The sequence below is a fragment of the Diceros bicornis genome, chromosome 28, assembly GCF_020826845.1.
Source record: "Diceros bicornis minor isolate mBicDic1 chromosome 28, mDicBic1.mat.cur, whole genome shotgun sequence".
Classification (NCBI taxonomy): Eukaryota; Metazoa; Chordata; class Mammalia; order Perissodactyla; family Rhinocerotidae; genus Diceros; species Diceros bicornis.
In genome coordinates this window covers 44,438,399-44,456,689 of record NC_080767.1, presented here as the reverse complement: position 1 = coordinate 44,456,689, position 18,291 = coordinate 44,438,399, and the positions used below count along the sequence as shown (strand labels likewise).

The 18,291-nt window shown below is 55.4% G+C and overlaps 1 protein-coding gene across 2 annotated transcripts in view; it reads right to left on the bottom strand.

The window, feature by feature from the left end:
• CACNA1B (calcium voltage-gated channel subunit alpha1 B) overlaps window positions 1-18,291 on the bottom strand; it is a 206,271-nt gene that overhangs the window by 86,132 nt on the left and 101,848 nt on the right. For both annotated transcript variants that reach the window (XM_058524660.1, XM_058524661.1), the window contains exons 17-20: window positions 17,679-17,746; window positions 14,415-14,521; window positions 5,408-6,148; window positions 4,233-4,450 (exon numbers count right to left, since the gene is read on the bottom strand). In XM_058524660.1, coding sequence (XP_058380643.1) covers window positions 4,233-4,450; window positions 5,408-6,148; window positions 14,415-14,521; window positions 17,679-17,746 — 1,134 coding nt within the window. The remainder of the gene's footprint in view (window positions 1-4,232; window positions 4,451-5,407; window positions 6,149-14,414; window positions 14,522-17,678; window positions 17,747-18,291) is intronic.

Sequence of the window (18,291 nt, the reverse complement as noted above, 5' to 3'; positions counted from 1 at the left end):
CAATAGATACAGAAAAAGCATTTGACAAAATCCAACACCTATTCATCATAAAAACTCTCAGTAAACTAGGAATAGAGAGAAACCTTCCCAATTTGATAAAGACTATCTAAAAAAAAAAACCTATAGCCAACATTATACTTAATGGTGAGAAACTCAAAGCTTTCCCACTAAGATCAAGTACAAGGCAAGGATATCCCCTTACCAGTCCTTTTCAACATCCTTGCTAATGCAATAAGGCAAAGAAAGGAAATAGAAGGTATACAGATTGGGAAGGAAGACATAAAACTGTCTTTGTTTGCAGATGACGTGATCATCCATCTAGAAAATCCGAAAGAATCAACAAAAAAACTCCTGGAACTAATAAGCAATTTTAGGAAGGTTGCCAGATACAAGGTTAATATACAAAAGTCAATTGCTTTCCTATATACCAACAATGAACATGTGAAACTTGAAATTAAAAACACAATACCATTTATATCAGCACCCCCAAAAATGAAATACTTGGGTATAGATCTAACAAAATATGTACAAGATCTCTCTGAGGAAAACTACAAAACTCTGATGAATGAAATCAAAGAAGAACTAAATAAATGGAGAGAGAAACCAGGTTCCTGGATAGAAAGACTCAATATTGTCAAGATATCAGTTCTTCCCAACTTGATGTATAGATTCAATGCAATCGCAGTCAAAATCCCAGCAAGTTATTGCATGGATAACAATGAAATGATTCTGAAGTTTATATGGAGAGATAAAAGACTCAGAATAGCCAACATTTCAATATTGAAGGAGAAAAACAAAGTCAGAGGACCGACACTACAACTTCAAGACTTACTATAAAGCTACAGCATGGTATTAGGGAAAGAACACACAAACAGATCAGTAGAATAGAACAGAGAGCCCAGAAATAGACCCCCCTAAACACAGTCAACTGATCTTTGACAAAGGAGCAAAGGCAACACAATGGAACAAAGACAATCTCTTCAACAAATGCTGCTGGAACAACTGGACATCCACATGCAAAAAAAAAGAATCTAGACACAGACTTTACATCCTTCACAAAAATTCAAAATGGTGCAGGGGGCTAAATGTCAAATGCAAAGCTATAAAACTCCTAGGAGATAACATAGGAGAAAACCTAGATGACCTTGGGTATGGTGATCCTTTTTAGATACAATACCAAAGACATGATCCATGAAAGAACTAATGGATAAGCTGGACTTCACTAAAATTAACAACTTGTGCTCTGTGAAAGACAACATCAAAAGAACAAGACAAGCCACAGACTGGGAGAAAATATGTGCAAAAGACTGTTATCCAAAATACACAAGAAATTCTTAAAACTTGACAATAAGAAAACAAATAACCTGATTAAAAAATGGGCCAAAGACCTTAACAGACACTTCACCAAAGAAGATATATAGATGGCAAATAGGCATATGAAAAGATGTTCCACATCATATGCCATCAGGGAAATGCAAATTAAAACAATTTAATACCACTACGCACCTATTAGAATGGCCAAAATCTGGAACACTGATAACACCAAATGCTGGCAAGGATGTGGAGCAACAGGAACACTCATACATTGCTGGTGGAAATGCAAAATGGTAGAGCCAGTTTAGTGTTTTCTTACAAAACTAAACATACTCTTGCCATATGATCTAGCCATTGCTTTCCTTGGTATTTACCCAAAGGAGTTGAAAACTTATGTCCACATAAAAATATGCACACAGATGTATACAGCAGCTTTGTTCATAATTGCCAAAACCTGGAAGCAACCAAGATGTTCTCCAGTAGGTGAATGGATAGAGAAACCGTGGTACATCCAGACAATGGAATACTATTCAGCACTAAAAAGATATGAGCTATTGAGCCATGAAAATACATGGAGGAAACTTAAATGCATATTGGTAAGTGAAAGAAGTCAATCTGAAGAGGCTACATACTGTATAATTCCAACTATATGACATTTTGGAAAAGACAAAACTATGGAGACAGTAAAAAGATCAGTGGTTGCTAGATGTTGTAGGGGGAGGAATGAATAGGCAGAGCATAGATAATTTTTAGGGCAACATTATACATTTACCCAAACCCAGAGAATGTACAACACCAAGAGTGAACCCTAATATAACCTATGGACCTTGAGTGATTATGATGTGTCAATGCAGGTTCATCCTTGGTAACAGATGCACCATTCTGGTAAGTAATACTGACAATGGGGGAGGCTATGCATGTGTGCAGGCAGCGGGTATACAGGGAAATCTCTGTGCCTTCCTCTCAATTTTGTTTTTAACCTTAAACTGCTCTTAAATAAACTAAGTCTCTAAAAAATTTTTTCAAATAAAAAAATTAAAATAAAAGTGGGTAAAAGATATGAATAAGCACTTCACGAGAGAAGATATACAGATGGCAAATAAGCACATTAAAAGATGCTCAACATCATATGTCATTAGGAAACTGCAAATTAAAACAATGAGATATCACTACAGACTAATTGGAATGGCGGAAATCCAAAACAGTGACAATACCAAATGCAGGTGAGGATGTGGAGCAACAGGAATTCTCATTCATTGCTGGTGGAATGTAAAATGGTACAGACACTTTGTTATAACATATGCCACTTTCTTACAAAGCTACACATAGTCTTACCATACAATCCAACAATCACGCTCTTAGGTATTCACCCAAATAAGTTGAAAACATATGTGCACAAGAAAAACCTGAACATGAATGCTTATAACAGCTTTATTTGTAATTGCTAAAATTTGGAAGCAACCAAGATGTTGGTTGCTTCAATAGGTGGATGGATAAATAAACTGTGGTACATCCAGACAATGGAATATTATTCAATGCTAAAAGGAAATGAGCTATCAAGCCATGAAAAGACATGGGGGAACTTCAGATGCATATTGGTAAGTGATACAAGCCAATCTGAAGAGGCTACATACTGTATGATTCCAACTATATGACATTCTAGAAAAGGCAAAGCTACAGAAACATTAAAAAACCAATGGTTGCCTGGGGTGGGGGAGGGGGGCCACACCCGTACACCTGTAGACAAATGCCAGGTGGGGACTCTGAGCTCATCCTCAAGCTAATCCAGAGAGAATCAGACCAGGGGGCTGATTTCCAGGAGTCTGGAAAGATAGACTCACTAGTACCCACGGGAGGTGAAACAATAGAATGGATCAGGGAAAGGTTTCTCCCAAGGAAGCAAAGAGGAAGGCGAGGCTAAGCCAGAGCCAGCCACCTTCCCTTGTTATACCTGGGATTGTGCACTGGTCCATAGCCCCAGGTGAGAGCACCTGAGCACGAGAGAACGGGCGCACGCACGTGTCTGTGTGTGTGGACACATCTGCAAACACAGGCAGGCATGTGGTGGCACGTGGTCTGCTTGAGACCTAAATCTTCACCTGGTATTCCACGCAGCTCTGCTTCTGTGGTCTCTCCCCTCCCACTTGGACTGCTTTCTCCACCCTTGGTGCTCACAAAATGCTCATGCACCTTCCGCACAGTGTGAGGGGCCTGTATTTGTCACCTGCAGGTCTTTCCCTACTAGACGGAGTGACTTGAAGACCAGAATGGCATCTTGTTCACCCTGTGCCCTCAGCGCCTACACACGGTCAGGACCTCGAGAACATGTGAGTGACTGAGGGGAAGAAAGAAGGAAGCTCAGGCAAAGGCCTGGGAGAACCTCAGAGCAGGGACTACAGGGCATGTGAGTAGGTGGGAAGACCACCTCCCTGAGAACCTCCTCCTCCTCACCCCCTAGTTCTCAGCCCCAGTCAAGTCTGTCACAAAGAGTCCTTAACAGCTTTTCTGCAACTATGAATAGTCATGACCATTTTATGGTCTGTCTTCTGAAGAGACTATAAGCCCCATGAGGGCAGCCCTGGTCCTGCTTCCCCCTGCTGCATCCCCAGCACTCTAACACCACGCCCGGTACTTAGCTGGTAACTTGCAAATATTTTTTGCAAAGTTTTTTTTTTTTTGCAAAGGAAGGAAAATAGAGCTTAAGTGACATGTAACAGTAATAGTGTTCCTCTGGGGAGCTCCTCTGGATATCAAGATACAGATGCTGACAGCAAAGGACTTTCTCTCCAGATGGGGAAACAATTCACAGAGGCATGCTCTGTCCCCAAGTGGCTGCCATAAAGCAGGAGGGAAGGGGGGAGAGCAAACTGGGCCTGCAGAAAGTGGGCCCTGCTCCACTGGTACGGGGAGATACTCACTGGGAACAACCGTGGTCTCCCCAGGAGGTCCGGTCAGTGTCACTGGGCTATGCACAGTGGCGTTTGGGTCTGAGGGTTGGCTGCCCATCCGACTGACATTCCGCTGATTATCTGCATCCTCTGGCTGTTCCTCCACTTTCTGTAGACACGTACTGGGCAGCGCATGCACAGGACCCACACCCATTATCCCACTGGCCTCAAGGTCGCAGTGCGGCTCCCTGCAACCAAGAACGCACATCAGAATCTGCCCCAAACTCCTATTCAGTCTGCAAAACTCCGCTCCTCAAACCCCTATCCAAATCAAATAAATCCCTGACCACCTCCTCTGCTACTCTGGCATTTCATGAGTTTTTATCACCCTGTATACTTCTTGGGTTTTAGGTCTGAAAGGCAGGCTGACTCACCGGTCTGTCTCTGGCACGAGGCCAGGCATGACTGGCACCACCATATGTGTGTGGAAAGGAACTGTTTGCAGAATGAAGAAGCCTGGAGGAGGGTGCTTCCCTAAGCCACCCCACCTGGGGCCCCACCAGGCCAAAGGCCCAGCACAGAGCTCTGCGCAGAGACAGCGCCAAGGCTGGCCTGGTCTTGAGTGAGGCCTCCAGCTGCGTGAGTTCTGGGTGGTTTGCAGCCCATCTGCAAGCATGGAGACTGCTGGCCTCAGCGTCAGGGCTCCTGTTACTCCAGACTGGCACAGTCGGAGTCAGATTATGTCCCAGCCAGGGAGCAGGCTGGGCTGGCCTGGGTGCCCTTTCCGTCATGGCCACACAGCCTGGCCCTCTTGTTCTACCATTTAGCCCAGTGGCCTCCTCAGGTTCTCCTGACTCTCCTTCCACCACAGTGTTCTCCAATTTTTTCTTCTCTCTGGGCCACTCCTTCCCTTCCAAGTCACTGTGCCCCAAACCAGTCCCCACAATCTCCCCCTGGGTGCTTTAGAATAACGGCTGACCCTCACTGAGCCAACGCTCCCCCCACCCTCAGTGTAAGCATTTCACACGTCACCCGGACCAGGCAGGACTGTCACCGCCCCAGAGAGAGACCGAGACAGACAGTGGGGGAACAGGGGCAGCCTGGCCAGGTCTGCACTCCCAGCCCTGTGCACCCTGCCCCCCAGGCCCACGCGGCGGGGCCAGCGTCTCCCTCCACGATTCGCCCACCCCCGCGCGCTTTCTCACCTGGGCTGGTGGTTCCGGAGCTCCTTGTCCTTGTCGCGGTCCTCGACGCCGCCCTCCTTCTCCGCGGCCTCCTTCTCCGCGTCCTCGTGGGTGGGGAGCGCCTTGTGCCGGGCCCGGTGCCGCCTCGCCGGTTCCTCCCCGCTCTCGGCCTCCCTGGGGCCGGCCCGGGGGCCGCGGTGCCGCGCTCGCCGCTCGCCCTCCTTGCCCGGGTCGGGCGCGTGCCGGTGGGCGCGGTGGCGCCGGGGCTCCCGCTCGGCCGCCTCCTCCGGGGAGCCGCGCCGGTGGTGGCGCCGGCCGCTCTCGGGACCCAGGCCGCGGCCGCGCTCGCTCCGGGCCTCCTTGCTGCGGCTGCGGTGCGGCCGCCCCCCGGGCTCCCCGCCCTCCGCCTTCGGGGCGTCTGCCCTGTCCTGCTCCCCCGCCGGGGCCGGGGCCGGGGCCTTGTCGCGGTGCCGGTGGTGCCTGCGCGGCGGGTCCGCGCCCTCGCCCGCCTCCGCGCCCTCGGGCCGGGCCTTGCCCCCCGCGGGCCCCCGCGCGCCCTCCCGGCCCGGCTCCACCACGAGCGGCCGGTCTAGGTGCGTCTTCATGTCGGGCCGCAGGTGGCGCGTGGTGGCGTAGCGCAGCCGCTCCTCGGGGTCCATCTCGCTGTACAGCGCCTCGCGGCTGGCCCGCAGGTTCTGCAGCCGCAGCTGGCTGGCCCGCTGCTCCCACACCGAGCGCGCCTTGGCCGAGTTCTGCTGCCTGCTGCGGGGAGACTGGCGGTGAGCGGCCGCCCCCTGCGCCACCCCCCACAGATGGACACACAGCGATGGAGGGATGGCAGAGTGGGCGCAGGGAGGGGGGAGGAGGAGGGGCGGCAGGAGCCCTCAAGACCCCTGGCAGAGTCGATGCAGAAGAACGGGGCGGGGATACCCAGGGTCATAGAATTCAGCACTGCCCCTGTGGTCAGGACCCGGCAGACCACCAGAGCACCCGCCTAGGTGGTGGGGCTCATGGCCACTCTTGAGCAGGCGGAGAGCTTCCGAGGCCAAGGGGTGCAGGTCAGTGGGAATGACACGCACCAGCGTGAAGTGGCAGACAGGCTTCCGGGGCAGGTAGGCTGCTGGCCAGGAAGGGGAGGGGGGGACAGTGGCCAAATGGGGCAGGACTGAGCAAGAGGCAGGACTGAGCAAGAGGCAGGGAGCCCCTGCAGCCACCCTGGGGAGCCGGCCCGCTGCAGCACGGGCAGCAGAGCCACCTGGGGAAGGGGCTTCTCCATCTCCAACTCCAGGAAGAGTAACTAGCCCAGGGAGCAGGGCTGGGGGCAGCTGGCCCTCGAGAGCAAACAAAGAGCTGCAATTGCTCTCTGAGGTGGTCAGCCCCATCCAGGCAGCTGCCACTGGGCTCAGTGACCATTTGCTCCCAGAAGCCCAGCAGTGGGGGGTGGGGCTGGAGACACTACCTCCTGTAGTTACCAATGCCCTCCTCTCTCCTGGCTCCATGGAGAGCCCCTCCCTCCTCCGGGGGCAGGGAGGAGCCCTCTAGCGCAAGAGCGGCCTGTGGTCCAGGCCCAGCCCTCACTGCACAGGCTACCAGAGGCCTTGGCCACTCTCCAGCCTCACTCACACGGTCACATGTGGGGCTCCACAGCCCACGGTGCACAGGAAGCCCTTTGCATTCTGGGGTCTTTGCTGAATAAGACCCCCAAAGTAGGCAATCCCAGCCCCACCTTGGCCAAGCAGAAACCTCTGAGGCCAGAGTGCCGTCCTTCGGCCTCTGGAGGTTTCTGGACCCACCATGGTGGCGGCGATGGCAGCATAAGATGATGATGACTATGGCATCCGTATCATTCATCGGCCACACTGTGCTCTGGGCTCCAGTGGCCACCTCATCAACCCTGACAACTACCTCAGGAATTAGGTGCTGTTCTTGTCCCCATTTCACAGATGAGGACACTGAGCCTAAAGAACGTGCCTCTCAGAGGGTCCCACAGTGAATCACTGACGGAGCCAGGATCAGACGCATGCAGGGGCAAAAAGAAGAAACATATCTAAAGATGTGAGGCCTCGGCCAGACCCCAACTGCACTGACAGCATAGCCTAAAGCCACAGTCCGAGGGGCCCCAGGCCGGCACAGCCACCAGCTCTGAGGCCCAGGCTGCACAGGCCACCAGCTCCGGGGCCCTGGGCCACTGAGCACCATGCTGACCTGCAAAAGCAGGGGCGGCCAGTCTCTGCAGTTGGCCTGGACAAAGTGGATGGATGACAAGTCCTGCCCTTTGCAGGTGAAGTCCAGGCTCCAGTGTGGGGAGCCATTTCCAGGGCAGTGCCTCGAAAGTATGTGAGCAGAAGAGCACAACGTCTGTCGATCACCGGAGGGACAGACGGGGGCAGGCAGGGCAACGTGTGGGGGACAATTGTCGGCCTCTCTGGCCATCCGCTGACCTGCACCTTGGGCTGCCCCCCCAGGCCCTGACCTGCCTCCCCTGACACATGGGAGCCATGCGGCCCCACTCCCAAGGACACCTGGCAGCAGACCCACCTTCCCTCTCTTTGGCTTCACCCTAAAGTTGCAGGGGACCTACCGGTCCCCAGCTGGCATCAAAACAAAGGGTTGGACTCTAGACAATGCTGAACTGTGAGAAATGGAGACAGCCATGAGTGCTGTTCCCCAGGCATAGCAGCCCGTGAGAGCTGATGGCCGATCACTGCCTCAGGCCTCCCCATCAGTCCAGCAGCCCAAGATGGGCCTGGATTCTTTTTTTTTTTTTTTTGTGAGGAAGATCAGCCCTGAGCTAACATCCGTGCTAATCCTCCCCTTTTTGCTGAGGAAGACCGGCTCTAAGCTAATATCTATTGCCAATCCTCCTCCCTTTTTCCCCCCAAAGCCCCAGTAGATAGTTGTATGTCATAGTTGCACAACCTTCCAGTTGCTGTATGTGTGACGCGGCCCCAGCATGGCCGGAGAAGCGGTGCGTCGGTGCGCGCCTGGGATCCGAACCCGGGCCGCCAGTAGCGGAGCGCGCGCACTTAACCGCTAAGCCACAGAGCCAGCCCATGGGTCTGGATTCTGAGCCATTTGGTTGGCAGGGTGGTGGCCTGCTCAGGGGCAGACATGAGTCCAGGTTTCTGTCAGAAGAGACAGGCAGTAAAGATGACGGGGACGTGTGGTGCCAGGCAGCTCAGTGGGCATGGGCTCCTGACGGCATGGCTCTGCCCTCAACCTTACCCTCAGGTACAGCTTCTTCTCTCCCAGGAAGCAGCTAAAGTTCATGGAGAGGTGGGCTGTCTGCTGGACTGGAGGATGCCGTGGGGCTGGCAGGCTTCTCTCATGACTACCTGGGGGAGCAACATGCTGAGCAGCCCGCGCTGCCGCTCTACCTGGCCCGGCTCCTGCTGGGTCTCTCTGCCTGTCTGGGCCCTAATGCCACCTGAGACTGTGCAGCCGCCTGCCACTCAGTGGTACTGCTGGCTTGCTCTCTGGATGGTCTCACTCTGTGCACTGGCCTCTCCTCCTTGGTGTCTGACTCAGCCTGCACCTGCCTGGTGGCTGTTTTCTCCTTGCTCTGTCTGGCACATGGAGCAGTGTGGCCAGCACTGGTCTCTCACTCTGTGCCTCTCCACCGAGCTCCAAGCAGCGCAAGAACATGAGAGCAAGGGCAGGGCCACCCTCTGATCTACAGTGCAGTGTGGCTGGTGACTCTAATTCTGGCAAAGTCCTTATTTAAAAGGGCTCTTTAAGGGGTCACGTGGAGGAATCGCTCCCACGATGTCCCGGCCCCAGCTTGCAGGTGCAGCTGGCTTAGCTGCACCCCACCCAGGCCCTGTGGGGGTCTGCAAGACTCCACAAGGAGCCTTTGTGGTGTGGCCCTGCTCTGAGGTCTCTGGGCTGGGAAAGCCAGTTACCCACAGCTGCTGACACTGTGAAGCAGCCCATGGTGTAACACCATCGATACCTACGTCCGAATCTTACTCCATCCTGTGAATCAATCAGGATCCAGCCTTCTTACCCCATGAGACATCAGGGCCCCAACAGCCAGTAGCTCCAAGTGCTTGTGAGAGGACCGAACCCAGCTCTGTGCTGGCCAGGTAGGGAGCAAAGTAGTCAGGGACAACAGGAGCTCCCACCATCGCCAGGACGCAGAGGGTACCTGGCCATCTCCGTCCAGGTGGTCTAGCTGTACCCCGCCCTTCCAGGGACCTCTCCCCTACAGGGCCTGCCTTCACAGTGTGGAGGAAGCCCCTGGGGACAAGTCACCCAGGACCACTTCCCCGGTCAGACTGGTGTCACCCCAGGAGGGCCACCCTGGGGTTTCTATGGTTCTACCTCGAGCTCTGGCTGGTCTAGCATGAGCCTCACAAGCAGACAACAGCTCTGCTCTTGCTAGAACAAGGACATCCTAAGGATTACAGATACATCCTCTCCCAAGTAAAGAAGGGACGGGGCAGGAGGACCCCATGAATGCCCCCTGTGAGCCCCTAACGAACACTCTACTTCATGGGAACCACAAAGAGACAGCCCTCAGTGACACCCAGCGGCGGTCACCTCAGGAGAAGCAGATGTGCCTGAGACACTAGAGTGACAGCACATGGACAGACAGCAGACAGGAGGACAGAAACCAGGAGGGAGAAGAGGAAGGGCTGAGCTCAGAGGTGGATGCCCGTGAGCAGGACTCAGGGATGTCCCCCACCAGGCTGCAGAAGGCTTGCCTGGAGCTGCCCCTGAAGCAAATGACTTGAGGTGTGAAAGCAGAGTTAGGCGTGGAGGGAAGGTGTTTGCGTGTAGTTATCATGAAGCCATAGATGGATATCGTAGCAGAGCGACTCACGGTGAGTTTACGCTGGAGACAGATGAGCTGCGAGATACAGTACCTCGAGTTTGCTTTACAAAACTGCACATGCAAAAAACAAAACAAAACAAAAGTGAGAAAACCAGAGAGAGTTCTAAGAGACACTAGAACACGCGTGAGCCGTGTCAGGTCAGGGTGCAGGCTGCAGTGTGCATCTGGGCGGGAGGCCAGGGATGCTTCCGTCAGAATGGGCACCAGCTGAGACCTCGGGGTAAAAGAGAAGTTGAGAAAGAAAGAGCATCCAGCAGAAAAGTGAAACTGAAGTGAACACAGCAAACCCCACCACGGCTGGAAGACAAGAAGCCGTTCTCTTGGGGGCCCGTCCACCACAGCTCTGCACACACTGCCCCCAGAAGGGCAGTGGGGTTGGAAAGAGCCAGCACCACTTGTCCCACAATACAAAACAGCTCTCTCGCACCAGACTTGGCAGGGTGGGCCCCACCCCCACAGGGCCAGGGTGGGCCGAGGCATGTGGTCACCTGGCCTTCGAGATAGAGCAGAGGCAGTTAACACAGGAGGCCTTACCTGTGGTGCCCCACCTGGGCCCTGCTGCCTGACCACCCCGCTCTTCCCCAGCCCACCCCAGCCCCTCGGCTCCCCAGGCTCTAAGCCAAGAGCTTCCAGCTTACCATGTCCTTTCCCAAGGGCACAGGTTCCATCACCAACCCACCTTCCCTTGGGTGTAACTCCAGCCATTTCCAAGTGACTTTCTGGAAGCTTTTCCAGAACCAATAGATCTCTTTACCATCATTTCCCTTCAAGGTGGCTTCCTCAGGGGAGGACCAGGTGGGTTCCCAGCTCCTCCTTCTCAAGGTCTAGTCTACATACATTTGTGATGAGCTCAAGGCAACTCATCTGCCTGCTGGCCCTGGGTGCAAACAGGTGCATGTGTATGCAAAAGAGAGTGTGCAAATCAGTGTGTGTGAGTGTGTAATCTTGTGGATGTGTATGTGAGTGGGTGTGAGTGTGAAGAGTATGCATGAGTGTGTGAGGTTGTGAATCAGTGTATGTGAGAGTGAGTGTAAACATGTATGAGAGTGAGGGTCAATCAGTATGAATTGTGAGAGTGTGAGTGTGAATGTGTGTGAGAATGTGAGTGTGAACATATGAGAGCAAGTGTTTGAGTGAGTGTGAACATGTGAGTGTGAATGCATGTGAGTGAGTGGCTGTGGACTTAGTGAGCATGAGTGTGAACACGTGCATGAATGTGAACACGTGTGAGTGTGAACGTGTGAGTGAATGTGAACATATGTGGGTGAGCGTGAACATTTGTAAGTGTGTATGATCGTGTGTGAGAGCAAGTGTTTGGATGTGAACGTATATGAGTATGAATGTGTGTGTGAGTGGATGTGGATGTGAGTGTTAATGTGTGCGCAAGTGTCAGGGTGCGTGTGCATGTGTTTGTGTGAACGTGTGTGAGTGAGTGTGAGTGTGAGAGTGTATGTCCCAGGATTCTCAAATCCGGGTGATGATGAGGGTGATTCAGCAGAGAGAACCAGGAAGACCACGTCAACCCTAGCGCCCCTTCCCACCCAGGAGCCTGAGGTGGCTGTCACTTGAGGCCAAGACACTCCCAGCCCCAGCTGACCTCCAAGGGACATGGGCGCCCCTCTGAGGTGGGACTCCAGCCCCGCGCCTCCGGCCCGTCAGGCACCGTCTGCGTCGAGCTACCAGAGCGCCGATGGGAGCCTCTCCAACACCACCCCTCACATCAAGGCGTCACAGAGAACATCCCAGCCAGTCCCCCCACTTCACAGACCACACAGCCCAGCTGTCAGGAGCAGGGTCAGGGCGAGGGTCACTTGGGGGACCTCGCTCTCACCGCCCCCCAGCAGCTCGGGTTGTAGAGATGAATGCGGAGGAGAAGCAGGTGCTGCCCGTCCAACCAACACGACTCATCAGGAGAACAGGAAACAGTCGGGGGAAGGGGGAAGGGGCAGACAGAGGACAGACAGACACCAGGAGTTCTGAGCAGCAGCCCCCAGCCCTCAGAGGTCTCAGCACAACAGAGGAAAGCAAACAACCACCACATGACCATCCTCACACCCACCACCCACACATGCCGGGGGGCCAGGCCTGGCCCAGTGTGCGGGATCTCTGGCAATCACACCAGACTGATCGCCATGTCCGACAGAGGTGAGCTGAGGGCATGCCACAGAAGACAAAGGCCCAAAGCTGCATCCCAGGAGAGCCTGCAGGACCCCCAGCTGGCCCAAGAGGGGGGAACACAGGAGCCACTGCCTGGACACACCACAGGCTGGCTGTGACAGGAATGAGCCGACACCCAGCTCAGGACCTGCTGTGCCACAGAGCACCTATGAGTCCCCCAGGCACCCCATTCCCAGGAGAACAGAGCACCAAGGTGGTGATCAGCCAACAGCTGGTGTCGTATGTTCTCCAGGCCTGGGGATGCCAGTCTACAGCCTTGTTCTTACACAGCAGCATCCCCAACGGAGCCAGTGGATGGAGGAGGAAGAGCGTCCAGACTTCTTTTTTTGGCAGACTGACGCACTCTCCGTGGCTGTGCTGAGGGCCCCAGCACCCTCCTCTCTGAGATCTCAGCCCAGACGGGAGTGGACACCCTGCCACACACTCCCCAGGGGCAGGCAGCCCTGGTAGGTAGCAGGGGCCACAAGACAACACACTCACCGCCAGGAACAGCAGAGAAGGCAGATGCTCAACAGAAACCCCACAAGGCCCACGTGTGTAAGTCAAAGGCTCATCTGCCGCCCTCTACAGCAGACCCCCAGCAGCTTACGGAGCTCAGGGAAGGGGAGTTCAGGGAAGGGGCCGTGAGAGGGAAGTCTGCTGGGTGACAGCAGCCCAGACCCAGCAGACCGAGTAACTTAATTGGCCAGACAACAAAACACTGAAACCACTGAGCACTGAGCCCCCAGCAGCTGCCTGAGCATGACTGCTATGTCCCGCCTGGGCCCCCAGGGGCCTGTGATCTCCGCTAGCTTACTCTCCCCCAAAGTCCAGCATTTTCCACTTGGCTTAGAGACAGGTCCTCTATAAACGCCTTCCTAGAAAACAGGCCATCACCCTGGTGACCACCAGGCAAGAACAGGGCCGCTGCGATGCACGCTCACACATGCACACGCACACACAGCACATACACTCACACACAACCAGAGGCACACTCTCTCACACTGGCACACTCACACTCCCGGCAAACTCATCCCTGCGCCAGCATGCGCACTCAGCAGTGCAGATGTGCGGTCACCACAGACGTGCCCGTGGCTGTTCCTGCACCGTGATGGCAGTGGTGACAGAAAGAGGGGGAGGCCAGCTAGAGAGCAGGGCCCTGGGTCAGCATGGGAAATGAGTGCGGGGGGCGTGGAGCTGAAGACAGAGCCGTCAGCTCCAAGTGGACTCAGCCTGGCCCAGAGAGCCAGCGCCCGGCGGCAGAGAGCTCTTCTATGCCCTCTCATGGTCACTCTGTAGGCCAGACTTTCCTGCCTCTCTTCCCCCAGGGCTGCCCTCTCCCAGCCCACTGCAGCCTTTGACCCTGGGCCGAGCACTCTGTCCCAACTCTGAAGTCCCCAGTGCCTCCAAATATGCTGCGACGAGCCTCGAGGCTCAGCTGGACCTTGGGACGACCGGCCTCCCTGTGGAAGCCTCGGCCTCGCCTTCACCATTTCTCATCAGAGAGGCTCCCCTTGACCTCTGTCCCAGCACCAAAATCTCAAAGACATTTTTGGAAACTGCATTAAGTCTCTTGGGCTGCTGAAGTACCACCTAGAATCTTTTGGCTCACAAAATACATGTCTGAAAAGCTGTGTACAAAACAGACGTACTGATTCCTTACTCCTGACTCACAGGCTTTGCCCAGGGAGGGGCCCTGGAGCCACCCAAGACTGTCAAGGAGAGAACACCTACGGCAGAGCCAATCCCACTCACTACATGAGGGCCACACGCTGCCACACCTTGTGCCTACTCAAACTGGGAGAAGCCATGGAGGCTTTCCCTGGTAAGCCCTGTGATCAAAGGCTCCTGCAGGAGAGGGGAGCCATTTCCTCTCATCAGAGCTCCTGGGGAGGGGCTGTGTCCTAACAAGCTCCAGCCAAGACAAGGGCCCTCTGAGGAAGCCTCTGGAAGGAGTGCCCTGCTGAGGGCCCACCCGTGGGACTCTCGTAGCAGCCCGACCACCACCCCACCATCTGTTCCCAAGAGCCTTACGCAGCAATGGAGATGTTCGCGGCAGACATGGGGCTGACTTCAGCCACTTCTTTGGCCTTTTGCAGAGCAAGCTTCTGATTGGCTGCTTCTTCCATCTCCTCTTCATCCTGTTTGAAAAGACAGAAATGTGTAGCTAGCCTGCAGAGTATGGCATCCACTCTGACACCATCAGCTATTCCTCCTGGAGCTTCTGAGTCCCTCCTGCCCTCTGAACTGGGGCCATGCATCTGGCTCCTGCCTTAGCACCACCCACCCATGCTCCAGCACCGAGCACCAATTCCACATGAGCTCTCTGGTAGCCCTCAGGGACCACCTTCTATGTGTGCTGCTCAAGGTGACGGTCCCCAAGGTTCCTGCATCAACACCTTCTTGCCATGTGCCAGCTCCCAGGGTACTCACCAGCTGATGACTCCACACCGATGCTGGCACCCTGACCCCTCTCCTGAGCTCCAGCCCCCAGGACCCCGCTGCCTGGACATTTCCACATGTTCATCCCACAGCACTTCACACTCACTCCATCAAAATGCAAACCCATCCCTCCTTTCACCCCACCTGCCCCACCGTCATACTTGAACAAAGTCAGCCTCTGCCCCAGAGCTTGAGCAAGGACAAGGGGCAAGGCTCCACACCGGAGCCTGTGTCCCAGCCCAGCACTGCCCACATGACCCATCACCAGGAGCAGGTCCAGCAGGGCCACCTCACAGCCTCTGAGCTTTTCTACCTGGGCTCATCAGATCACATCTGTCCACCTGTCCCCAACTGTGGCTGTGAGGAATCCCTCCCTGTTCCCCCAACACCCGATGGCCACATGCAGTGCCCAGCCCTGCCTTCACTACCTGCTCCTGGAGAGGACGCCCATGGCTCTGCCACCAGGGCTGGCATGTGCTCATGTGTGCACACGTGTGCAGACACCCTGCCCTGCCTCTGCCCCCTCCAGGGGAAGGGCAGTGGACATCTGGACAGATCCTCTGGCCCTGACCCCACGTCACTAGGCAAAACCAACATTCTCTGCTCCTGGATTTAGATAAATAGCTCCAGGCTGAGTCCATGGGCCCTGGGAAGAAAATGAAGACTTCCAGATCCCTGTTAGCTGCCTGCAGATTTCCTACCATAGAGAAGAGACCTCCAAGCGTCATGCCCCAGAGAGGAGGCAAAGCCAGATCCACCACGAGATGCCCCTATCAAGGTCCTTCCTCAAGCTGTGGACTCCACCCTGGTTTACAGCCCTCGGGGGCAGAGAATGTCTCTAATCACTCCCAAGGGTGTTCTTAAAATAAATTCAACTTGAGTTTATTCCCACTTGAAAAAATAAATGATGCTACAATATATTTGTGAGAATTCAAAGGAAGGAGAGGCAAGTCCCACCTTTGGGTCTCTTGGCCAGCCCAGGAAATGCCCCATAGTCTGACACAGACAGACCTCCACCTGCACCAACTCCCAAACAAAAAGGAATTCCTGCATTACGGCAGTTAGCCCCAGGGAGCCACCACCCAGGTGTCTGTGCATGGAGACAGGGCTCCCAGGGCACTGCTTCCTCGGGGTGTCCTTGCCCACAGCAGAAGTTGAGGAGACAATGAGAGCTTCCAGCTTAAGCTCACCCCTGCCCCAGGACAGCTGGTGCCCAGACCACCAATGCTGCTGGGCACCCCTTGTTCACGTGGTCCCAGAAATCCTGACACCACGAAGTGCTCTGTGGATGCACAGGTCCCCCAGCCCAGGCAGCCCAGCCAGGGGCTCGGGCCCTTCTCCAGCCACTCCTGGATGGCGAGGCTCTGTCTCTGCTGGGGCTGACAACAGAAATGGGCAGGCCTGTGGGACTCCCAAGTTCTCAGAAGCCAGGGGCCAGAGCAAGGGAGGAGCCTAGAGCCACAAGGACTGCCACAGCCCAGGCCTGGGGCAGGGGAGGAGGAAAGCTGAGCAGAAGCAAAGGAGGGCACACTGTGCGGGCGGCCTCCACCTGGGGCACTCCTGCAAGAGAGCGGGCTGGGCAGCAGGGGCCCCCGCACAGCACACGCTGTCAGGAGCACCGTGGTGCACCCACATCCCTGCTGCCTGCACAGACGCCCTGAACCTGCTTCCTCAGGGCAGCCCGAGTCAAGCTCAGCCCCAGCACGGAGACGGGTTTGACAGTCTTGGGATGTGCTGGACTGGAGCGGACTGGGCTGTGTCAGACAGGCACAGGAACGTGCACAGGTGCAAGCACAGGCAGGCATCTGTCAGGGATGGTGGGCATGAGCTCATGGACGCACACAGAGAGGTGCACACGCAGACACATGCCTGGCATACAGAGCAAGCACACAGGGTAGCACCTTCTCCCAGACGGCCTGACCGGATGGCAGCTCCCTCTGCACTGGGAGCTGGGGCTCAATAAAGCCCAGGCCTGAGGCTGAGACAGCGGGCAGCCCAGCCACACTGTGCAGGGTTGTGAGGGTGATGGTGACCAGGCAGGGGGCCGTGTCATCTGGAGGGAAACCACAGGCAAAGACATGTGTAATCACATCCCCCACCACGCTCAGTGATGAGAGATAAATACTAGATGACACCCACTGGGCACAGCCTGGAGAAGGAGCTGCCCTGCTGCGGAACAGATGTGCTGAGAGGAGACACCAGCTGCTCCTCTGGGCACCAGGCAGGCCCAGCATCTGAGGACAGCACTGCCCAGTGACCACACGAGCTCAACCATCCACGCCTGAGACTGACCACAGGGGCCCCCTCACCGCCCGGGGATGAGCACAGAGGCCCTCACAGCCCTTTAGGGTCTTCAGAGCTGGATCTTCCCTAGAGCCCACCTCATGTATCCCTCTCCCTTCTGCGGGGACACCTCCCCTCACTTCACACGGCCACACTGACTCGTGCATCTTGTGGCCCCTCACTCCTGAGGCCAGGACAGCCTGCCCCCGACTTCTCCGGGCTCTCTCTGGGCTGTATCTCCTGTCAGCCACCTCCTGCTCCCCACACCTCCTCCTGCCTTTCTGGCCATTCTTCCCAGATCTTGGCTTCTCCAGGAGCTGTCCTTGTGGTCATCTCCCTCCTGGCACCGTGTCTTTCCATGCTTCTTCAGCACCATTCCCCCACACCCCTGAGTGGCAGCCTAACTTCTGCCTGTCCAGGACCTTGAAGAAACTACCCTGGACAGTGGTCACACAGGTTGTTAAGCCAGGACCTGGACCTGCTCACGACTCTCCAGTCTCATCCAGAGTGACATGGACTGATCCCCCACCCCTCGCTGCCCCTGGGCTGCAGGTGGCATCCCTGCCTACATACCTTGGTCAGCTCCTGGGCATTGGCAAGGTTGTCCACGGCAATGGCCAGAAAGACATTCAGCAGGGTGTCTGGGTGGCTCCAGCTAAGGAAGAGAATGCTTCTGCCCCCCCGCCCTCCCACACGGTCATACCACAGCTTCCCCCAAGGAAAATAGGGGCCCGTATTTTCCCAGATCTTGACCAGCCTCCAGCCTCCTTCTCTTGGCATGCACAGGCCCCTTAAATCCCCTGGCTCCTCAGGCCCCTGTCATCCACAGACGCAGCCCAGCCCAGCTGCCAGGGTCCAGTGGCCCCTTCGCCTCTGCCCAACTCTCCTTCATTCAATCGCATCTCAGCCGACCTCCCCTGATGCTCACAGGGACACCTTTCCCCAGCCCAGCTCTCCAGAGCTGACTTCCAGGGTTGGAGCTCAGAGGCCGTGTGGTTAGTTCACCTCTGCGGGCATGTGCACTGTCTACTTCGTCCCCACCTCTGTCTGACTTCTGGCCAGCGTGAGAAGCCTCCTCTAACACCTCCTGCTTTCACAGGTGGCACATGGGGCTCCAGTGCCTTTGGCTGAGCAGAGACCACCTAAGACACACCACAAACATGCAAACCCACCCACGACCAGCGCC